General features: G+C 44.3%; 1 protein-coding gene and 1 pseudogene across 2 annotated transcripts in view; both read left to right on the forward strand.

Annotated features, from left to right (window-relative positions):
• The window catches only part of hephl1b (hephaestin-like 1b), a 78,579-nt gene that overhangs the window by 47,238 nt on the left and 6,063 nt on the right, over nucleotides 1-25,278 (forward strand). Inside the window, exons 14-18 of the mRNA XM_083643529.1 lie at nucleotides 9,945-10,073; nucleotides 10,203-10,309; nucleotides 11,669-11,903; nucleotides 23,011-23,150; nucleotides 23,926-24,079. Of these exons, the coding sequence (XP_083499655.1) occupies nucleotides 9,945-10,073; nucleotides 10,203-10,309; nucleotides 11,669-11,903; nucleotides 23,011-23,150; nucleotides 23,926-24,079 (765 nt within the window). The remainder of the gene's footprint in view (nucleotides 1-9,944; nucleotides 10,074-10,202; nucleotides 10,310-11,668; nucleotides 11,904-23,010; nucleotides 23,151-23,925; nucleotides 24,080-25,278) is intronic.
• Nucleotides 20,935-22,615, forward strand: LOC310782798 (T-complex protein 1 subunit theta pseudogene; annotated as a pseudogene). The gene has a single exon. The product of its transcript is annotated as a T-complex protein 1 subunit theta pseudogene (transcript).

Here is a 25,278-nt window from a genome sequence, read left to right on the forward strand (position 1 = left end):
CCTGGCGTAAATTTAGCGCTTTGCGCTTTTGAAAACCAGGCCTATTCAGAGTGCGCCAGTTGCGCGGAGCGCTCCCCTCTGGCTCTCTCCCTCCCCTCTGGCTCTCTCCTCTGTCACCCTTCTCTGTGTCACTCTCTCCCTCTCTCCTCAGTCTGACAGGCACAATACGACTGTCTCTCTCTGACTCCCTCGCTCAGACAGACACAACACACGTCCTATAGGAAATAGCAGTTGTAAGTTCACTGCCTGTGAATGTCCCAGCATGCAATTGGGTACTCCATTTCGCTACTAAATAGCAACCAAATGAGGCGAAATAGATATAAAAGGTTGATCTAAAATAATGTGTAATGGTAACACAGCCTGCAATTGTAGAACATTTCAATATTGGACCAAATAAAACATCGAAATTAAAACACCACCCTAAGTGAAACATATATGTCCTCCTGGCCCTATATACCGTAAATTCCGGACTATAAGCCGCGGCTTTTTCCCCGTTTTTTGGCTTATATAACGGTGCGGCTTATCTATGGATTTTTTCAGAAAAAAAAAAAAAAATACAAATAAAATCTCTCTTTTTTAGCACTCTTCCTAACTATAAATCCACTTCTGTTTTAATTTCCTCTCTTGCCCTCTTTTCACCACACCGCGGACACTGTGTGCACTGTAAAAATAAACAAAGGTGGTGTTTATGTTGTTTTGTTGAAATGTTACGGTAATACGGTAAATGGGAGCTTCCTCAAACAGCCATCTCTTTCCCGACAATCCCCTCTGTGCGTGAACCCTTACATATGGTAATTACGGTAAGCAAACGGCCACTCGGTGACCTCCAAAATCGATGGATTTTACAGGTTACACAGCTTCATCAGCACATTTTATGTGCATTGCTTTGCTGCTTGTTTTTTCGATTATTTTTTTGTAAAGCACCTTGAATTGCCTTTGTGTATGAAAGACTTGACATCATTGGCGGAAATCAACTGGTTACTCCTACCGGTTCAAAGTTCATCAGCAGCCCGGAATCACAACAAGACGAGCAGTAGAAGCAACTCTCTCTCACTTACCATGGGGAAGGTACGCAGAAATTCACACGACGCAGCTTTCAAGTTGAAAGCAGTCAATCTCGCATTAAAAGAGGGAAATAGAGCAGCAGCGCGTAACCTGGGCATCGACGAGTCAATGGTGAGGCGTTGGAAGGTGCAGCAGGAGGAACTGTCTCAGTGCAAGAAGACCAAAAAGTCCTTCAGAGGTCATAAAAGCAGATGGCCCGAACTTGAAGATTCCCTTGAAGATTGGGTGTTGACCCAGAGAGCAGACGGCCGAGGCGTTTCCACGGTGCAGATCCGACTGAAGGCCAAAACAGTCGCCACCGAAATGAAAATTGAACATTTCATAGGTGGCCCATCTTGGTGCTTCCGATTCATGAGACGAAAGGGACTGTCCGTCCGGGCGAGAACTACTGAACAACTCCCTCCCGACTACCAGGAGAAAATCACAAACTTCGGCGAATTCACACAAAGGAAGATCACGGAATATTATAGGAGTGTGAAAACATCCACAATCACCAACGGGTTCCAAAAGGCTGGACTGCTGCGGGATGAAGAGGATGACGCCGCCACAGCTGGCGCTGAGGGCCGTCAGAGGCTTCAGAGGCTGTTCGATGCCGACACCGACAGTGACGAAGAGGAGTTCGTTGGTTTTGAGTGACAATGAAGGAGAGAGGAGAGTGGTTGACGAAGCCACCCTGAACCTGTTCGTTTCCGACACTGAAGATGAGGACTTTGGTGGTTTCAGTACGCAGGAAGAAGAGGAAGACGAGGATTAGTGACTTGACTTCTCTGGTTACAGCCGTTTGCTGCACATATAGCCTATTGTTGTGTGATTTTGTCTGGGGATTAGTGACCTGACTTTTGTTTTGTTTTGTTGAAATGTTAATAAATGGGAGCTTCCCCAAACAGCCATCTCTTTCCCGACAATCCCCTCTGTGTACGAACCCTTACATATGGTAATTAAACATCAAAACGCCCGCGGCTTATAGTCCGGTGCGGCTTATATATGTAAAAAACAGTCAATTTTGCTGCTGCGGCTTATATACCGGTGCGCCTTATGGTCCGGAATTTACGGTATATCCCTTGTCGATTTAACGTGATTTAGATAAGTGACAGCGGAACGCGCTTCCTACTGTCATCTGCTATACTGTGATGTCCGCTCCAATAACTTGGCCCTACTTCACATTTAGTTTTACAATAAAAACACATTTATGCAATGACTTTACATAATGTAGGGTATATTTATGTGCATCATCCTTCCTGCAGCAGGCGAGAGAAAATGATATCTTTCTGGACAAACTTTCACCAATCTAATAGGCTATATTTTTCTAGCTGATGCATTTAGAACATTCTTTTCACTTTGATCTTGCTATAGTGTAGCGTATTTACATGCTTGCAGTATTTAAACTGCAGTTAGATTGGTTTGAGAAGCATAATAATATGGAATAATAGCCTATATGGAGACAGACAGCCTGGATGAAGGGAGGGGGGGGGGGCAGAGCGCTTGGCTTCTGTCTGGTTTTGCTGGACCAGTGGAATTGGAGCTTAAAAGGCAAGCGTGCGATTTGTTTATTGCACTTATCCAATGAGCATGACGGTGCATAATTTTACGCTTAAAAGGCGTGGTTGTAATGCTTTAGACTGCGTGTAGCGCCAAGACCAAGATATCAAGTGCGCTGGTCCACGCCCACTGCGCCAGGCGCTCGGCGTAGAAACTAGGCCGATGCAACGATAGGGGCCGAAGTGTCCTTGGGCAAGATACTGAACCCCAATTGCTCCGGATGGTGTGCCAGCACCATGCGTGGCAGCCTGCCGCCATCGGTGTATGAATGGGTGAATGTACCTACTGATTGTAAAGCACTATATAAATGCAGGCCATTTACCATTTACCATAAAACATAGAAATACAAGGTGTAAATATTATTTTAAGTTTTATTGAAACTGGAACATTAATCCAAGTATAATAGTAATCATAATACATAATACACAATCACAAAAACAGACTAGAAAAATGGATTAGAAAACAAAATAACCAAGGCAAGAATAAAACAGAACAGAGAAATAAAAACCAACCTTATACTCCATGGACTGCAATTGTAAGGATTGTAAAAGAGTGATGCAAACAAAACCGTCTAAATATTGTTCAGTCTGGAGGCAGCCTGTCTATCTGGAGACGATCATGTTTAATATACTGTATCCTTATAGTATCATTGTCCATTTGTCAGATTAAGCTATCACAATGTTACATTCTTCCCTCTTCTGTGTATCATATTGTAACCTTTTTCCAAAGTATTTGGATCTTGCATTGTTGCTGCGCGTATATAAGATGTTGGAAGGGCAACAGAGAGGCACTGGCCCTTTCCACTCCAGTTTGCATCTTTGCAATACAAGTAAGTAATGTCTCTCACTTCTGTAGGTGCTGGGGGTTTCCTAAATAGAGCTGGTCAAATGGCTCCATCTCTGACAATCCATCCCTTGACGATAGGACTCCATAACAGGGGTTTGGACATGTGACTGTGACACCATATCACTGTCTGATACATTGCTCTTGCTGTCTACCAGCATGTCATGCACTCACTGACTGTGACACAACAAGTAGTTTGTACAGAATAGGAAAGACAACAGCATTCACCAAACTCAAGACCCATCTCAGTGAGCTCAAAGATCTGGCCCATTTTGGACTCTTCCAGCTTGGAAGTCTTTGCCAGTCGCAAGATAATTTGCGCTTCTGCTTTACGGAAAAAATAAAAAGGACTGATGTGCACAAACTTGGATGAACTGAGGTTCATAATTGCATCAACAACATATGCAGCCTCTGCAAACCTGCCACCAACAGAGGATGAATTTGCACAACATGTGCAAAGAGCAATGTACTGTATCAGACAGCGATATGGTGTCACAGTCACATGCCCAAACCCCTTTTATGGAGTCCTATCGGCAAGGGATGGATTGTCAGAGATGGAGCCATTAAACCAGTCCTATTTAAGAAAAACCAGCACCTACAGAAGTGAGAGACATTACTCACTTGTATTGCAAAGATCCAAACTGTGGAGAGAGTGGAAAGTGCCAGTGCCTCTCTGTTGGCCTCCCCTGTACGGAGTTCTGTACCTGGTGTGCAGAATGTCAAAATGTGTCCCCAAACGTCTCTGAGGAACCTGACATTTGACATTCTAGTATCTATATACTTGACCTCTCACTGAAACACATCTTATGTACGCGCAGCAACAATGAAAGATCCAAATACTTGGGAAAAAGGTTATAATATGATACACAGAAGAGGAAAACATTTAACATTGTGATAGCTTAATTTGAAAAATGGACAATGATACTAAGGATATATTAAACATGATTGTCTCCAGATAGACCGGCTGCCTACAGACTGAACAATATTTACACAGTTTTGTTTGCATCAGTCTTTTGCAAGCCTAACAATTGCAGTCACATAAGCTTGTGAATGTGCCCCAGACTCCCAAACACTGGCACAATAATCTGGTAGGGTCATAATACGTTCAACAAAGGGCTGATACTGTATTTCATATTTGGATATTTGGACTTTGGCTGTGAAACAAGTGTCCATATACCGGGTCAAATGAGCAGTCACTTTTTATTCCTCTGTTCTGTTTTATTTTTGCCTTGGTTATTTTGTTTTCTAGTCTGTTCCCCTGTTTTTGTTTATGAAATGAAATGAAGCACTGAGATTTGGGGCTACCATAAAACAAATGTATTATTATTACTATTATACTTGTATTATTTCATCATGTCAAGACAGGAGATACTACTGATTTATAGTTAGGATTAATGTTCCAGTTTCAATCAAACTTCCAATATTTACACCTTGTATTTCTATGTTTTAGAGGCTTGTAATTTTGATAAACTTTATTTATTGGGTTACCCACATTCTGACTATTTGTTGATGTAGTTCAGCCACCTGGTATTTCCCTCCCAAATATGATGACCATCAGAGTGGGCATTCTTAACTTATGGGCCACAGTACCCATCTGACCTGAACCACTACTGTCCCAACTCCAACCTCCCCTTCATCTCCAAAACTCTTGAGAGGGTGGTTGCCGCCCAACTCCAGTCCCACCTCGACTCAAACAACCTCCACAAACCATTTCAATATGGTTTCCGCCCTAATCACAGCACTGAAACAGCCCTGGTAAAAATCACTAACGACCTCCTCCGTGCAGCTGACTCTGGACTCCTCACCATCCTCATCCTCCTTGACCTCTCCCACTGCTTTCGATACCATCTCCCACCCACTACTTCTGGAGCACCTGCCGAACATTGGAATCACTGGTGTTGCAATTCCCTGGTTTGCATCCTACCTCACCGACAGACAACAGTTTGTCCAAATAGGGAACCACACGTCTGGGTGTTCTGCTGTTTGACCCAGGGGTCAGTATTGGGTCCACTCCTATTCATCACCTACCTCCTCCCCCTGGGTAAAATCCTCCGACACCATGGTGTCCGGTTTCACTGCTACTCCGATGAAACCCAGGTCTATATCTCCACCAAACCCACCACTACTCTTCCTCCCACCTCCCTCACCGCCTGCCTCCAGGACATCAGGAGCTAGATGAGCAGGAACTTCCTGAAGTTAAACGCCAGTAAAACCGAGGCCTTGCTCATCAGCTCCAAAAACACCCTCTCCAAAGCTCAAAACACCACCACCCCAAACATCATCATTGACAGCTTCCCTGTTCCCTTCTCCACCCAAGTCAAGAGCCTCAGCTTCATTCTGGACAGCACCCTCTCCTTTGCACCCCACATAAAAAACATCACCCGGTCTGCTTTCTTCCACATCCGCAACATCTCCAGACTCCGCCCATCCCTGTCCCAATACAGCACTGAAGTCCTCATCCACACATTTGTTACATCCCAGATTGATTACTGCAACTCTCTTCTCTCTGGCCTACCCACCAAATTGCTCAACAGACTCCAAATGCCTGGATCATCACCCGCACTAAATCATCTGACCACCTCACCCCTGTTCTCATTCAACTCCACTGGCTTCCCATTCACTACCGGATTGACTTTAAAAACCTTCTGCTCACTTACAAAGCCCTACACAACCTAGCACCCACCCATCTCTCTGACCTCCTCCAGGAATACACCCCTTCCCGCTCCCTACGCTCTTCCTCAGCTGGCCTCCTGACCGTCCCCGCCTCTCGCCTCAGTACCATGGGTGCTAGGGCCTTCAGCTGCTCTGCACCCAGACTCTGGAACTCCTTGCCATCACACATCCAACAGTCTGACTTCATCACCACATTCAAATCCCACCTCAAAACCCACCTGTACAAATTGGCCTACTCACTTTAATCATATACAGCACTTAATCTGTTATTCGCCTGCCGTGTTTATCTCCTGTCTTTTCTTATATGTACGCTCGTCGTATTTTAATGATGCTGGTGTTTGCCATGCCTGTTGTTTTTATGTATGATCTTTTAGAATGTTATGTCTCTTATGCACTGTACAATGACCTTGGGTGTTTTGAAAGGTGTCATCAAATAAAATTATTATTACTAGAAGTATGCCACTTATCCCCCCATTCGGAATTTTGACTGTTTCAGAGAAAAGGCAGGGCTATGTCTAAAGAAATCTCATTTGCAATAGAACGGTACCAGATATCTCCATACAACTACTGGTTAGTGTTCAATAGCACCCTAGACCAGTGGTTCTGGGGGTCCGCGGCACTTTGCCAGGGGGTCCGCGAAAAGTTTTCAGGTAAAATTTTTTTTTTTTTTTTTTTTTTTTTTTTTATGTTTTTTTTTTTTTTTATTAAAAAAAAATGCTACATGTTACTTATTCCTTCTGAAACTACTTCCTACATGGTGCTAGTCTATCAAAATATCTTGGCTGTCATTGATTGTGTTGCATAGTGGTTTTCTGTAGGCTACTGTTGACAAATTGTGATATTGCAAGTCGCTTTGGACAAAACAAAAGCGTCTGCTAAATGACGTAATGTAAATGTAATGTAATAAAAAAAAATATATAGATATATTTTTTTTTGCAAAATCTTCATCGTTCAACGAAAATAGTTTATGCTTTAAATCTAAAATGGTTCATGGATTACATTCTAATAACAAACCTATCAAATTAAAAGTCAAGCACGTTACCGTGGAAACAATTAAGCTTAGCCCAAAATCACAAATCAGAATGAGGGGGTCCCCGGTATATTTTCTATCTTGTAAGGGGTCCTTGGCTGAAAAACATTTGAGAACCTCTGCCCTAGACAATTCAGTAATGGTATATTTTTCAGGGATTTCTGTTTTTCTGATAAATGAGAGAAAAGTGATGGAGTCCTGTTCCTATCACCACAAAGTACAATTTCCACCTAAACTAAAGCTTTATTTACAGGACTATAATTCATGGTCTTTTTAGGTAAATAATTTTCTGACTATATGGTGATGTTGGGCAGCCACCTGGTTCATACCTCAGCAAATCTGGTGAGGAAAAGAGTGAGCATTCTCAAGTTATGGGCTTTTAGGCCACTTATCCCCCATTCAGAATTACATAATTTGACTGTTTCAGAGAAGAGGTAGTAGGCCTATGTCTAAAGAAATCTCATTTGCAATAGAACTGTACCAGATATCTCCATACAACTACTGGTCAGTGTTCAATAGCACCCTAGACAATTCAGTAATGGTATATTTTTCAGGAATTTCTGTTTTCTGATAAATGAGAGAAAAGTGATGGCGTCCTATGTTCCTATCACCACAAAGTACAATTTCCGCCTAAACTAAAGCTATATTTACAGGACTATAATTCATGATCTTTTTAGGTAAATAATTTTCTGACTATATGGTGATGTTGGGCAGCCACCTGGTTCACACCTCAGCAAATCTGGTGAGGAAAAGAGTGAGCATTCTCAAGTTATGGGCTTTTTTGTCACCTTTACCCTATTCGGACTGGCCTAATTTGGCTCTTTTTCAGGGATTGGGGTAGTTCTAAAGAACAACCAAAAAAACATTTTTTCCCCAAAAATAAAATTTGCCAAGAATCAATTTCATTAATGGGAGACCCTAAAGATAAGAAAAATCATTGTTGTAATTTGTTCTACCTCGGGTAGGGGTATCTCAAAATCTGAGGGCCCTTTCTGCTAGACTATATGACATCATCAGTGAAGTCATAAGATGATTTAGCTCTTATGACATCACTGATGACATCATCAGTCTTATGACATCACGACAAGGCATCATCAGTGATGTCACAATGCCTATGACATCATCAGTGGGACAAAAAATTTAACAGAGAGAGTGTGTGTATGCGTGTGTGTGTGTGTGTGTGTGTGTGTGTGTGTGTGTGTGTGCGCGCGAGTGCGTGCGTGTGTGTGTTGCTCACAAAATGTTCTTCTTCTGTGGTGTTTTATGGCACTGTCTCCCTGTCCCTCCTTCCGCGCCCTTCTCACTCAAGAACCGAGATCCTTGTGCCCAAAATGTTATTGCCTTTAAAGCAGGACTAACCCCCAAAACACGTTTTCTCAGCTTTTAATCAAGGCTTTTGGTGTGGTGTGTGAAGAATTCTGGTCAAAATCTAAAAATTTGAGATTAAACTGTGTGGAAACTATCATTTTTAGGCAGCAAAGTGCCCTCTATGGGTTCAAACCTGCTTTTTTTTTGCCCTCCAAAATGCCCAAAATGTGGTTGCATGTTACATCACGGCCAACTCCCCCCTTTCCCACTCATGTGAAAAATGTTTTTTTCTTCATGTGATCATTACTGTAGTTCACGCCAGAGCCATAATAGGAGTTGCAACATCTCCATTCACTCCAATCGACACGTTTTTAGCACGAGCCCTTTAACAGCCTAATGTTAGTGGCTAGTTAGTTATGTTACATGGCAGTAAAACGCCACTGAATGACAAAACTGATATAACTTTTAACCATTTTGAGTAACACTGTTTCCATACGGACCACCAGTGTCGGTTAGTTTACTGTATAACGTGGCTATATTTATCACGTACTCTATCTCTGATGCACTCTGATATAACGTTTTTCTCTATGCGGGGAAAAGTGTCATGGCGACCGTTTTTGCTTTATTTTTCACGTCTGATCCAATCAATGTGAGACAAGAGGAGACGCCCTTCTGCTTCTCTTCTTTGCTTTTTTAAATCAAGCAGCATGCTGTTTTGTCACATATCTGGGGGGGGGGGGTAGTCCTGCTTTAAGTTGACATCAGTGACTATGACATCATCAGTGATGTCATAAGATGATTTGCTCTTATTACATCACTGATGACATAAACAGTCTTATGACATCACTGATTACATCATCAGTGATGTCACAATGCCTATGACACAATGTCTATGACATCATCAGTATGCCTCTAAGTGTTCGTTCTCTAGCGCCACATAAAGCAAAAAATGTGTGTGTGTGTGTGTGTGTGTGTGTGTGTGTGTGTGTGTGTGTGTGTGTGTGTGTGTGTGTGTGTGTGTGCGTGCGTGCGTGCGTGCTGGATCGAAATTGGGGGGACACCTGACTTAAGACCAGTACAGGTGATTGGGGACGGTGGGTACAATTGGGGACAAAAGCTGTGTCCCGAGTTGGTAAAAAGCTGATTTTAGGGTTAGGTTAATGGTTACGGTTAGGATTGGGGTTAGGTTTAGGCAAGTAGTGGTGAGCATTAGGTTAGGGTTAAGGTTAGGTTAGGATTAGGGTTAGGTTTACGTTTAGGTTAGGTTTAGGCAGGTAGTGGTTAGGTTTAGGTTTAGGCAAGTAGTGGTTAGGGTTAGGGTTAGGCAAGTAGTGGTTATGGTTAGGGTTAGGGTTAGGGTTAGGGTTAGGGTTAGGGTTAGGGTTAGGGTTAGGCAAGTAGTGGTTATGGTTAGCGTTAGGTTAGGGTAAGTCTCCAGTCTTTATGAACACATTCACATGTATTTGTTGTGTTTCTTCCCCTGCAGGTCCAATAATCAGAGCAGAGGTAGGAGAGCAGATCCTGATCAAATTCAGAAACAACGCCAAAAACCGGTCGTACTCCATTCACGCACATGGAGTGAAAACCAGTGACATGCACAATCCAGTGGAACCTGGTGAGAAAGAATAGAGTTTGTGAAAATAAGAAATGTGTAGCTATTGCTTATGAAGCCAGAGCAGTACAAACCCTGTGTGTTTATCATTAGTGTCTTTATATTTGTCTGTGTGTGTTCTCGTCCCGTCAGGCATCATGACAGAGTTCAGGTGGGACGTTCCTCCCAGCTCCGGTCCAGGAATCTCAGATCCTAACTGCATCTCTTACGCCTACTACTCCACTGTCCATTTCATCAAGGTACACACACTACTACTACTCCACTGTCCATTTCATCAAGGTACACACACTACTACTACTCCACTGTCCATTTCATCAAGGTACACACACTACTACTACTCCACTGTCCATTTCATCAAGGTACACACACTACTACTACTCCACTGTCCATTTCATCAAGGTACACACACTACTACTACTCCACTGTCCATTTCATCAAGGTACACACACTACTACTACTCCACTGTCCATTTCATCAAGGTACACACACTACTACTACTCCACTGTCCATTTCATCAAGGTACACACACTACTACTACTCCACTGTCCATTTCATCAAGGTACACACACTACTACTACTACTCCACTGTCCATTTCATCAAGGTACACACACTACTACTACTCCACTGTCCATTTCATCAAAGTACACACACTACTACTGCACTGTCCATTTCATCAAAGTACACACACTGCATGTACCATTCACACAAATAGCACACACTTGGGCGCCCGGGTAGTGCAGCGGATTCCCTGCCTACCAACATGAGGGTAGCGGCAGGTTCGAGTCCCCGCGTTACCTCTGGCTTGTTCGGGCGTCCATACAGGGGCAATAGACTCTTTTCACAGCCACCAGTTTGAGGTGGTAAAGCAGGAAGTAAAGTACCATGAATGATGGTTCAATTCAATGTAGGTGTTCCAGTGCCAGGGCCCTCATTAATGTTATTGGTTACACCTGCTTTACTTGCTGCTTTAGCACTTCAAAACAGTTGCTGTGAAAAGGGCCTATAGGCCATGTCTGCGGGTGGGAAGCCCACCTGTTCGAGCTGGAGAGGGACTGGGCAGAGTAACGTGATCCTCCCATGCCCTACGTCCTGCCGATGAAATTCCTCGCTGTCAGGTGAAAAGAAGTGGCTGGCGACTGCACATGTCTCGGAGGAAGCGTGAGCTAGTCTACAACTCTCCCCAGATGGGCAGAGGGGCTGAAGCAACAACCGGTGTCGGTGCAATTTCAGCTCGCCTACCAGCTCGGCTCGGGCACGCATTGTGATTGGCTGTACGGCTGGGCTGGGATTAACGTGGGCAAAATGTCCGACAGCTTTAGATTAGCTAACAAGCTAAGCCACTGATATTATCAGACATGATAGACATTCAAAATATGAATCATACAAACATTCAATGATCATGATTGAAGTGTTACAGGACCATTTCTCATAACCATGAGCCTACTTTTTGAAAATAAATTGAGCAGCACACACTTGACAGTATTAAGCTACTGTAAATGAGAATGTGTTCTTTATTCTTGACATGTCTGTTTGAAGAGGGGTTAAAAAAGTCTATGTCAATGTTTATGTGACAGCATGTTGGTTTGTTTACATTCAGGATCTGTACAGTGGTCTCCTGGGGCCACTGGTGGTCTGCAGGCCTCAGACCTTACAGGGTCCAGATAGACAGAGGAGAGATGTGGAGAATGAGTTTGCTCTACTCTTTATGGTGTTTGATGAAAACCAGTCCTGGTACTTGGAGAAGAACATCGAAACGTACCTTGGCACCGACCCAAACACCTTGACGAGGATTGACGAGGACGAGGATTTTGAGGAGAGCAACCTGATGCATGGTGAGAGAAAGAGGGAGAGGTGGAGCGACAGAGTGAAAGTAAAGTGTTAAAGGAGAATTTCGGTTTTTTACACCACGGTCCTCATTTCCAGCTTAAAATATGATGTTTTACTCACCGAAATATGTTTGGCTTCATTCGGATGCCCACGGAAGATTTTGAGCTCCGAGTAGTCTCCTCAAACAGGCTATAACGAGAGTCTGCGGCGAGTGCGGGGCATGCTGCACACGCTCTCTAAATGACACTTTTTCTGTCAGATCACGGTTCATTATGGTTGTAAATATAATTATTTAGCTAATAGCTAGAAGCTAAGCTAATGTTACGGACTAGCAGTCTAGGGGACAAGATTGTGTTTGTAGCATTTTAGCTATCGAAGCTAGTCCTAACCTGGAGTGTGTTAAAGAGGAGAAAAGAGGGGATAGAAACAGACAAAACAAAGGACTGGTTTCCAAACGAGAAATAATCACTAGAGGTGGGTCAGCTTACCGTAGTAGTAGATTGATGTCATGTAGTAGCTGACTACGTTAGCGGACCTCTGACAAGGCCTCGCCAGCACCGTCTTGGCTCTCCAGAGCGGCGAGCTCCGTCTTTGTCGTTTCAGTTCAGTTTAAGTTGTTTAAGGAAGGATCCACAATGTAAAACAAAAAGCTGGTTCTCAATAAATAAGTGTATCGGTCCAAAGAGACGTGTGTGAGTGTGTCGGTCCTCTGGCGTGCTGTCGCGTCTCGAGCATTCATTCAAATCTGCCGCGCGCACACACCTGGGCAGTGTTCATTCATAAATCTGCTTCAGTGGCTGCGTGCGCACCTCAATGACATCACATGGACACACAGCTTAACCACACCTCATTTCTCAATGAAAACCAGTCACAAGTGTTTAGGAAAGGAAACAAGGAAGAAAGGAGAAGAGGGACAATAACCCTCCCCATCATTCCTAACATTCCTCCCTCCCTCCACAAAAAAAAAAAACATTGGGCTCCAACCTGTGTTTTTGTATGGTTTTTTTTCATCATGTTTCTCTTAACATTTTCAAATTTTCTTTATTTACAAAAATATAAACGGTATAATAGTAGAAAACTTTAAAATTCACATGTAACCGTCACCACAAAATCTAGAATAGAAAACTTCAAAAATACTGTATGAGGAATCACCTAGGTTTAATAACCCACAAATCCTCCTTTTGCAGTGAGAATCATTTAATTTAATTAGAACTTCCATTGTCGTTTAGACAAGTTCCACTCTTATTTCCATCATAAATATTTTGACTTTTTTTTCTTCCTCATCCTGCGGACCAACAGTCGGCAATGATTGCATTTTTGCATACATTAGGCTTGGCCTTATTTGGTAACAGGCGCTTATCTGCATTAATTTCTTCCAAGACATTTCTGCCCATCACTGGATCAGGATCGATGACATGAACCCCTTCCTGTGCCACTGTCAAAAAACCTGGGTACTCATCAAACTCGGTGTCTGTGATTTCAAGCAGTTTAGCATCATGCCTGACATCCTTCATGTCAGACTTTCCATCAGGAGGTTTTAAAGAGTAGTCCAGTCTCAATTTGACGGAACTGGGACATCCTGGACCAAAAAGATATGAGGCGCTAACCTCTGTTCTGCAGTCTTCCACCACATCCAGATTTAACTCTGCGTGGGCCGTGTGGTTGTCATGAGACCCCTCAACTGACACCAATGTCTCCTCGCTCATGAAGCAACTATCGGTTTTCTCCTTGTAGGTCTCAGCCCTATCTTCACCCTTAGGTTCAGAAAAGTGTGGAATCTGGCAGAGGGCCAGATTTTCCTCACCAGTTGGCGGTGACTGCCCAACTGAATCCACATTCGTAGCTAGCTCTAACCAGTGGTGTAGTCCCAATGTAACGCGTGGGAACGGCGTTCCCATACTTCTCCAAGGGGTGTTTTGTGTGTGTCAGTGTGTGTGCATGTCGAGCCAATAAAACGAGTGAAACTTGACAACGTTGTCGTTCGTCCTATATTTAAGGTGGGCTGAATTATTCACACAGCATCAACTCGCGGCTTGAAGAAAGAAGGAAACATTCCACCTTAACTATATTTAAGGTGGGCTGAATGAGCATCAACTCGTGGCTTGAAGGAAAAGGAAACATTCCACCTTAACTAGCTACAGCGCGGGGGAAACCTCAGTTTAATAAAAGCTATACTGAAACATACTGGCTTTTTCAGCATCAAAATATATTTTTTTCCACCAGTACCTCACTATAACAAGTAAAGATGAAAAAGGCAGCCAAACATCCTTTAATTTTTCGGACCAGCTGCTAAAAAGGTAGGTTTACAAGCATGAAGAAACAATGTTAAAAGCGTGTTTCTTTTCAACGGGGTTGAATCAAAAGTTAGCGTTAATCACCCCATTGCAATTTGCATCGCCAGATGCCAGTTGCCTTGTGCAACTTGTGTGATAGCTGGTTGAGAGATTGTTTAGCTGTTTGTGCTTCTGCAGTGTTTATAGAGGACACAAGTTAGTCGTGTGTCAGTGACAGTGGTTTGCAGCACTTGAGGAATCCGTGAGTTTGCTCGTTTAATTCGTTGATATAAGCGATTGCCCGCCCCGAACGATTAATTAATGAATAGGCTGCGTGAACGTTAGCGTGTGTGCGGCGGGGGGGGGGGGGGGGGCGGGTGCAGGTGCTCCCCATATAGGTGCGTTCCCCCACTTCTCTAGATAGCACTACACCTCTGGCTCTAACACTCCACCGTGCTCTCCATTAGCTTCCACCTGTGTCATCTCAACTACGCTGCCAGCTAGAGACTTTGCCTCCCTGTTGTTATCAGCTGTTGAGTTTGACTCTTTACCGGCTTCTCCAGCCTCTACCTCCTCAATGAGCACTTCTTTAGTTTGCTCTAGTGTGGCCATCTCCGTTAGCATCACAGCCTCATCTTGGAGCTGCTACAACCACTGTGTTCCACTCACAACGGGCGTCACGCAAACTTTAGTACCAGCCAAATCATTACCAAACACAAGAGCAAACCCTTCCGTTGGCAAAGAAGGAATAATGGCTACCACTACTGGTCTATTTACAACATTAGACTCAAGATAAATCTTGTGCAGAGGAGCCCTAATGAAACCACCTCCCACGCCCTGCAACAGGGTAGAAGCCTGTAAATAGGTGTCCGGAGGTAGGTCTATGACACCCTGGAGCAGTAAGGACTGTGTGGCACCTGTGTCCCTCAAGATGGAGATCGGGACCATCTTACCACCAGGCGCACCAGAAACTCCCCCTTTTGACACAAAACCCTCAAACTCTCTATCTATTGGGCAGGACGGCAGGTTCCACCCATCCGCCTCACAGGGACCAATCTGAGCGTAGGTGCGGACCAATCCTACTGCTTTCCCCTCTCCGTCTCTCCTCTTGAGACTGAGACAACTGGACTTCATATGGCCGGGCTTTTTACAATAATTACAAATGACATCGTTTTTGGGAAAATATGACTTCTCATGTGACTTCTCATATCGTTTCCCTGATCCTTGAGACTGAACAAAGGTGGGACTAAACTCTTCGGGGGCCGCCGCAGGCCGGGCAGTTGTTACAGTCTGCCTCCCATCCGGTCTACCACCAAACCTACCTCTCCCAGACACTTCTCTATGAGTTAACTCATACGAATCAGCTGCCATGGCGGCTTTCTTCAAGTTATTAACGGCTGTCTCATTTAGATGTATTTCAATATGCCGGGGTAAGCTAGTTTTAAATTGCTCCACCAGCATAAGCTGCCGCAAGTCTTGAAAAGTATAGGTGTCTGTGCCTGCTAACCACCTGTCAAACACAGCCTCCTGTTGCCTAGCGAGATCTAAAAAGGTATCACCTTGTTTACGCTGCAAAGACCTAAAATTCTGCCGGTAGGCTTCTGGCACCACCTCATATGCTGCCAAAACCACCCTTCTTACTGCATCGTACTCCCTGCTTTCATTCGTGTCGAGTGCAGCGTAAGCTTCCTGGGCTTTACCCTCAAGTACGGTCTGAATGAGCAGAGCCCACTTGTCTTCAGGCCATTCTAGCTCCCTGGCAATTTTCTCAAATGCTTCAAAGAAAGATCCCACATCGTCACGATTAAACTTTGGCATGAGTCTCAAACAACTGGATACATTAAAGCGCACTTCATGTTTGCGTTGCAAGGCATTGTTGTTCGCTTTAAGCTTTTCTTGCTCAAACGCTAATTTTGCAAGCTCAATTTTTCGCTCTTGTTCTCTTGCTGCCACTTGTGCTAACTCGAGCTGAAACAGACGATCCTCTTTCTCCGCTCTCTTTCTCTCTTCTTCTCTCTCCTTCTCCTTCTGTACAGGATCATGCACCTGCAGCTCTAACATGAGAGTCTCTACAATCTGTAGCTTTTTCATTTCTGGAGGAATCTCCAATTCACAAAAAGCAGCCACAGCAAGCAACTCTTCTTTTTTAAGCTTGCGCAAGTCATTGCGCCCAAAATCACCGCCACAAAAATCCTCGACATTCAAATCTGCCATGGTTACAGATATTACAGTTAATTAGCGCCACCGCTCACTAGAGTGGGTCAATACAAAAGGGAGAATACTGACAAAATCACCTTAAACGGGATTACAAAAACCTACACTCACAAAACGTTACGTTAGAGCCACTGCTCACAAAAGTAGGTCCTCACAAAATCACCTTACAGGTAATTACCAAATGGCCTTTCACCTTCAAAGGAATTACAAACAGCCATACTTACAAAACACAACGTTATCAGCTGCACAAAAGTAGACTGACGAAGGGTGAGACACCCATACAAAATCACCTTCAAAAAGGAATTGCCAAACAGCCATACTTACAAAACGTAACCATTAGACCACTCAAACAAGACAAGAGGTAGCGTAGCGTTAGCTCACAATAAGTCACTATTCCCAACGATTACACACCAAAGCCATACTAGAGCGCTTATTAACAATGCTACTTACCAGACGGACCACTGCCAGCAACGTTAAGTTTATTTACCTTGCCGCACACACTCACACAACTGACAGCCAAAGCTAACAAGATTTAGCCAAAAATAGCTAGCAGCTAACCAGCCAAACTAGACTTACCAGGGACCCATTAACCAACGCTATATTCCCGTTTTTAACCCCAACACACACAGTAATTATTTTAACGTTATATTATTGTACTCACCTAATTTCTAAAGCTAACCAGTTTCACATACATACACAAACGTCTGTTTGTGGGAAAAATGGTTTGCACCGAACAGCTAACTAGTCTGCTCGTAGCGCGTATGCCAGACCTAACGCTAAACCTAGACACATACGGCTTTTAACGAGCTGAATCCAACTCACTGTGCTTTTTCCACAAAAACAGAATGTTTGGATGTACTGACTAAGGGACTGTTGGTTATTTATGAGAGGGGGGGTATGGTGCAGGGGCGACTTTGTTTTCGTTTTTTTCCTTCACCCTCCCCAGATCTATAAATATTTTTCCATGTCCCTCCCTGAGTGACTGGAGATAAATGCATGACCCTCCCTCCACCATAAATAACCACACTTTATCATATTCACACCAAAGGTAGTATTGAAGAAAATATGACCTTTTCCGATGATTTGGCTACGTTTGATAGCGCCCTATGACATCGGGGGAGAGAGGGGCCGGGGGGCATATAACGTTTAGTAGGCTACCCAGCCCAATAACTGCCTCATCTCCTAGCTATAAAGCCTACAGTAGCCTAGCCAGGGCCGGCGCGTGCCATTCTGCCGCTCTAGGCGAGAACAAATTATGCCGCCCCCAATTGGCAACACCATACCAGCATCAAAGTATGCATGACGCAATATGCAGGCATTTTGCACATCCATATAGCCTACCTACAAAAATAACGCGCCACAGGTCTGCACAGGTCTGCATAATAACTCCAATAACCACAGCAGTCATGATACAGCACAGATATTTTCCAAATAATCAAATTTTTCAGACCCTCAAACTATGCAAATCTCTCTTATCTACCACTTTCTCATGTGCATAAAACACGGAATGTGCGCACGGCGGCGCAACCACAGTAATATAAGACTCACAATGTATTTAGCCTAAAGCCTATACCAGCAACAGATTCACAACTTAACAAAGGCGAGTTGTTGTTACGAGCTGTTGGCAAATAAAGCTTGTTTACCTTTCAGAAGTGGACACCAGCGGGGGCTGCGTCAGCAAAGGTCTTTAAATAAATCCAATCATCCTCTATTAGGATTCTCTCTGCCAGTTCATTTTATATGGAGATTGTTGCCAGTCCATTAAGTCTGTCTTGTTTCATTGTAGGCTACTACTGCAGAGGTAGTTTCAACTTTGAGAAACTTCAGATATTGTATCTTGGAATTTTGGTCTCTCCAATGAATGGGCAGGCAAAGTGCGCACTGCGCACCACACAGGGAAACAGATTGTTTTGGAACCCAGAAACAACGTTAGAAATATCGCGCTAATTTACTGATTACAGTAATACTGGTACACACATATGAGCACATGGCCTAGGCTACCTTAACCCAAAGTTAATGATGTAAATTAGTCTACTTGTAGGCTATGTCATTTCATTTACTCCGTGTCCCTTTTCCTCATTCAAGCGGGATGGAGAAGACATGATGACCCGCCCTCCTCTGCCTCTGATTGGCTAGTAGTAGTGCTTGTTTAGGCATGAGGAGTGATGATTGGTTGGGTTAGGGTAAGAATATCAGGGTAGGCCAATCAGAGGCATAGTAGGGCGGGCGGTTCGTGCCGCGGACAGCGGCGAGAGAATGGATCTAGCGGGGAAGAGCATGAGAGGCAGAGCGCTGGAGAATATTTGGAGAGCTGCAAGTGAAGGCGCACAATTTGCCGCCCCTTCAAGTGCCGCCCTAGGCGGTCGCCTATGTCGCCTATATGTTCGAACCGGCCCTGAGCCTAGCCAACTGCATATGTGTCAACAATTCCAGCTCTGAAACAATATAAAGCGATGATAAACGTTTCCAGTCAATGCACCAAGCAAACAGCAGGACCGAGTGAGGGCCTGTACACAGTGCATAGGAGCAGCGGTTTACGTGAAAGGAAGGAATGGGAGATACCAAGTCCAGTCACCATACAGGTAAACCATAGATATAAATAGGGGAGTAAACACGAATTTTGGAACGAAAAAACGCATTTAAAATATATACAAAATACAAAAAATTAATGTTGTATAGCCCTCCCTAAAGCCAAAATAAAAAACACAAGTCCCTCCCCAGGACTCAAAAAAATATTTGATATCCCTCCCCCTTTCTGCACCATACCCCCCCTCTCATAAATAATGAACAGTCCCTAAACTAACGCTAATTTTAAACAATCAGATTTATTCCGGGACGGGCCTCCCAATTTATGTTACGGACTAGCAGTCTAGGGGACAAGATGTGTTTGTAGCATTTTAGCTATCGAAGCTAGTCCTAACCTGGAGTGTGTTAAAGAGGAGAAAAGAGGGGATAGAAACAGACAAAACAAAGGACTGGTTTCCAAACGAGAAATAATCACTAGAGGTGGGTCAGCTTACCGTAGTAGTAGATTGATGTCATGTAGTAGCTGACTACGTTAGCGGACCTCTGACAAGGCCTCGCCAGCACCGTCTTGGCTCTCCAGAGCGGCGAGCTCCGTCTTTGTCGTTTCAGTTCAGTTTAAGTTGTTTAAGGAAGGATCCACAATGTAAAACAAAAAGCTGGTTCTCAATAAATAAGTGTATCGGTCCAAAGAGACGTGTGTGAGTGTGTCGGTCCTCTGGCGTGGTGTCGCGTCTCGAGCATTCATTCAAATCTGCCGCGCGCACACACCTGGGCAGTGTTCATTCATAAATCTGCTTCAGTGGCTGCGTGCGCACCTCAATGACATCACATGGACACACAGCTTAACCACACCTCATTTCTCAATGAAAACCAGTCACAAGTGTTTAGGAAAGGAAACAAGGAAGAAAGGAGAAGAGGGACAATAACCCTCCCCATCATTCCTAACACTAACAACAACACAACAGTCAACGTTGATCTGCCCCGGATGGGGTCACAGTGCCCATCTTCCCCCTCTGTGAAACCACACTTCTTCAGAGGAACCAGAAGTTTTCCTGTCCGGAAACGGGGTCACTGCAGCAAAAGCAATGGGATAGGATAGTCCTGTGCCATACAGATTCAGGGTAATGGGATAGGATAGTCCTGTTCAGAGAAGAGAGAAGCCAGCACTCCAAATGTCTTTTCGTATGATTTAATTCCTCAAACCTGGGCAGCAGACAACGGACGTTTCAGTCAAAGACGTGAACGCTGAGGAAGGTCTTTGACTGAAACGTCTGTTGTCTGCTGCCCAGGTTTGAGGAATTAAATCATACGAAAAGACATTTGGAGTGCTGGCTTCTCTCTTCTCTGAACTATTTTGCTTGCCCTGCACCCAGTGAGTTTTTCATCGATTTTGAGTGGGCTCGCAACCCCTGTTTTTCTATAGGATAGTCCTGTGCCATACAGATTCAGGGTAATGGGATAGGATAGGATGTCGCATGGAGAAAGAGAGGACTAAAATATAAGCACACAAATTGAATTATATAAGAATATTTATTTTGCGCGAGGCCTTCAGTTCTTTGCCCACCAGCTTTGAAAAAAAGTTGCCTGCCACTCATTTCAAGACCCACAGAATAGTTCTATGAATATGTAAACACTGAATATCTCAAAAGAAAGAAGAGGGGCTTTCATAGGGGGGAATGAATATATTCGAGCTTCATCCATTCTTTAGCTATCAACACTTGAATGTAAGTAGTGTTCATCAAAAATGTCCGTCCGTCCGTCAAGCCGTCTGTCCGTAACATGTGAAGAATACCACATGAGGGGCCCGGTTAATCGGTCGTATTCACGGTAAACATGACCGACCCCATGTGAAGGGCCCAATAGATATTGCAACATCAGTGATTAAACAGTGACATCATCGATGTCAAAGACATTGTGACATCATCAGTGATGTCATAAAGCCTTCCCTGCTGGGTTATAAATTGGACCACTCAGTGCCTAAGCCAACTCAAATACACTGCAGTTATCTTTGCTACATCTTAAAATGGCTTTTCACGTACCCAAAGCTCCGGACTTTGCCCAAATGTTGAAGGATGGCGCTAAGCGCTATTCAGGGCTTGAAGAGGCAGTCTTCCGTAATATCCGCACCTGTAAGGAGTTGGCTCAGACCACACGCACCGCTTATGGGCCAAACGGCATGAATACATTTATCGTAAACCATTTGGGGAAGCTGTTTGTCACCAATGATGCTGCAACAATTCTCAGAGAGCTTGAGGTGCAACACACTGCAGCCAAGATGATTGTGATGGCATCCCACATGCAAGAGCAGGAGGTCGGAGACGGGACAAACTTTGTCCTGGTGTTTGCTGGCGCTATCCTGGGGCTGGCTGAAGAGCTGCTCAGAATGGGCCTGTCTGTGTCAGAGGTGATTGAAGGCTATGAGATGGCATGCAAAAAGGCTCTGGAGATCCTGCCAGAATGTGTGTGTTCCTCAGCCAAGAACCTCCATGATGTTGATGAGGCATCAGCTCTTATCCGTTCAGCAATCATGAGCAAACAGTACGGCAACGAAGACTTCCTCTCCAAACTCATCGCTCAGGCCTGTGTCTCCATCTTCCCTGCTAGAATCCAGCAGCTTCAATGTTGCCAACGTTAGAGTATGCAAGATCTTGGGTTGTGGGTTGACGTGCTCGTCCATGCTACATGGCATGGCATTCAAGAAGGAGACAGAGGGAGATATCACATCAGTTAAAGATGCCAAAATTGTAGTTTTCTCCTGCCCCTTTGACTGTATGGTGACAGAGACCGCTGCTGATAAATAACGCCCAGGAGCTGATGAACTTCAGTAAGGGAGAGGAGGACATGATGGAGGCACAGGTAAAGAGCATCAAGGAGGCCGGTGCCAACGTGGTGGTGACTGGGGGCAAGGTGGCCGACATGGCACTGCACTACGCCAATAAGTACAACCTCATGGTGTTCAGACTCAACTCCAAATGGGACCTGAGGAGGTTATGCAAGACCGTGGGAGCTGTAGCACTTCCCAGGATGACCACTCCTACTCCAGAGGAGATGGGTCACTGTGACAACATCTACCTGACGGAGGTGGGAGACACCCAGGTGGTTGTCTCCAAACACGAGAATGAGGATGGTGCCATCTCAACGCTGGTGATCAGAGGTTCCACTGACAACTTGATGGATGACATTGAAAGGGCCGTTGATGATGCAGTCAACACTTTCAAGCTTCTCGTCAGGGACAAGCGCTTGGTACCTGGAGCTGGAGCCACTGAGATTGAGCTGGCCAGACAGATCGATCGCCTCTTATGGAGAGTCCTGCCCCGGTCTGGAGCAGTATGCGATCAAGAAGTTCGCAGAAGCCTTTGAGGCCATGCCCCGCACCCTGGCTGAGAACTCTGGTGTGAAGGGAAGCGAGCTCATCTCTAAACTGTACGCTGTGCATCACAAGGGAAACAAAAACATCGGTTTCGACATTGAGGGAGAAGGCTCTGCTGTGAAAGACATGCTTGAGGCTGGTATTCTGGAGCCTTACCTGGTCAAACACTGGGGCATAAAACTAGCTACCATCACAGTACTGAGAGTGGACCAGATCATCATGGCCAAACCTGCAGGGGGACCCAAAGCTCCCCAGGGCAAGAAGGACTGGGACGAGGATGACTGAACCTGATGTTGTCCAACCCTCGGCTCTGTTACCCTGACACGTCAAACACGGAATCACAATGCTTTTCTATTTGTTTATTTAAAGTTCAACAGTCCGGTTTATTTTGTAGAAAGTCGCCATACATAGGTTAAGAACAAATTGTGAAAGTAAAATGTATGGATGGCACTGTTTGCTTATAATAAATAATAGGCACTTGTGCTGTACAATAAAATAAGAAAAGAAAAATGCTGGTAATGATGGCATCAGTGAGTGATATATAAACTATGGTTTATTTGTTTAACTAACTGGTTTGGTGTCATGCCCTGACACAAACTGACTGCTTCTGTTTCTGTTCTGTGTGTGTGTGTGTGTGTGTGTGTGTGTGTGTGTGTGTGTGTGTGTGTGTGTGTGTGTGTGTGTGTGTGTGTGTGTGTGTGTGTGTGTGTGTGTGTGTGTGTGTTGAAGGGATAAATGGCAAGCTGTATGGTAACCTTCATGGCCTGGTGATGACGGAGGGCCAGAAAGTCGACTGGTACCTCCTGGGCATGGGCAACGAAGTAGACATGCACACTGTACACTTTCATGCTCAGACTTTCACCTACAAGGTACCTTCTCCACCACCACCACCATCATCATCATCATCATCATCACCACAGTCTAAAAGTGCAAGATTTTTTAGAGCCTAGTTCCATAGTTTTGACTTTGATTTAAATTGTTCTCTTCTTTTGTGCTGTTATTTGATAATAGTAAATATTGATGTTGTGTCATGTACCCTATGAAGACTAGCTCATATTTCTGTCTGCTAAAATAGTGTCATTGCACATTAATGTCTAGGGTGTAATATGTGAAGGTCTTACACCCAGATAAAAAGCTGACTCATGTATGGTTGGCATGATCATGCTTTCAGTTCCTCAACTCCATAGACCAGAACTGCACCGCGTCATCGCACTGCACCTCGCGCCTTTTTGGGGGAATGCGGAAATCCTCTTTGACTCAGGCTGAACGGACATGACGACAGACCAGTCAACCTTAATTTATTAATATATCTCGACCGTTCAGGTTCGGGCAAGGTCGCAAAATAATTAGTAGACATGTTTATCAAACCAAAAAAACACGAACCCAAAATTAATTAATTGGTATTTTGTCTATGCTAGCTATTCTTTCTATCCCCCAAAAAGGGGCGCGGCCTTGACGCTTTGGATGTGCCGGTCTATGCTCACTTCCTCCTCTGTGTTCTCTCTGTTACCAACCGTGTGTGTGTGTGTGTGTGTGTGTGTGTGTGTGTGTGTGTGTGTGTGTGTGTGTGTGTGTGTGTGTGTGTGTGTGTGTGTGTGTGTGTGTGTGTGTGTGTGCGTGCGTGCGTGCGTGCGTGCACATCAGACGGACCGTGCGCATCGTGCAGATGTGTTTGATCTCTTCCCCGGGACTTTCCAGACGGTGGAGATGGAGGCCGGGAATCCTGGGACTTGGTTGCTCCACTGCCATGTGACTGACCACATTCACGCCGGCATGGAGACCACTTTCACCATCAAAGGTGTGTGTGTGTCTGGGTCTGTGTGTTTTAATTCCAGAAAAGTCCTCATAATGGAAAGATAATTCTTAACCATAATCGAACTAAATTAACTGGAACAACTCATAACGCATTATTATTAGTATTAATATTTATACTATTCAGGTTTCTAATGCATTTAAAATTTGACATCGTTATGGCCACCTATTTCAACACACTGCACGAACATTTTAGATGTAGATGCATATCAATCAGTTGCTGAATTTTGTAATCACTAGAACTGATATAATATTCCATCTATCACAACTTAGTTTGTTATAAGTGAACCTATCAAGAATCAGCCAATTATTCACTTGAAAGTATGAAAGGAAGATCAGACTTTGATGCTCCCGATGGGAAACTATCTTGGGGGATGATGGCAGCAGGCATTTGCTGCTGGGTTTTTACAATGGCTATAGACCTTATTCGATAACCCCGGACAGTGCCATATTGTTGACAACCCACAGCCGTAACGTAGGTCTGGCCGAGCGTATAGCAACAGCTATGGCTTCGTGAAAGAGAAGTGATGAAAAAATAAGTTTGGTCGGAGGTGCGGACCCCTATAAAAAACGGACTTGGAGTAAATATAACTCATTATATTGCCAGGTATAACGTACCAGACATTGTGAATACAGTATTGGCATAGGCTACACACGTCTCAGGAGCTGAAGGCTTTCAAATCCCTTGAGTAATAGCTATAACTATTTCATCTGTGGCAATTGGTCTGACATTTTTACTTTTGTGCCACCAACGACATCATCATCATCATCATCATCATCAAACATTGTCGTGACAGCAAAGGTAAATAACCTTAACGTTAAATGTTTGTTTGATCTGACGCTTGCTTGCATGACCCCAATGTTTGCTACTAACGTTACCCTCATAGTCTCTTTTCCCTTCACGTTTGTGTAGCTAGTAGCTAACACCCGGGCTTTTATTGCTGCTATTACTACAGTCGTGTAACACAGCACACTATCGCTGTTGTGAAATAGCTCCTGATGCAGTAAAACAGCATTAAATAGGCTAGTAAGTAACGTTGGCTAGCGTCCTAAGATATGACAGCTGTCAGTCACTTTTAAACAGTGCGCTGCGGAATGTCAACAATATGGCGGCGGTGGGCGTGCCCGTACGTGAGTGACGTCAATCGAATAAGGTCTATACTGTACTGTATGTCTTTAAGTCTT

The sequence above is a fragment of the Poromitra crassiceps genome (genome assembly GCF_964638095.1).
Source record: "Poromitra crassiceps genome assembly, chromosome: 1".
Classification (NCBI taxonomy): domain Eukaryota; kingdom Metazoa; phylum Chordata; class Actinopteri; order Beryciformes; family Melamphaidae; genus Poromitra; species Poromitra crassiceps.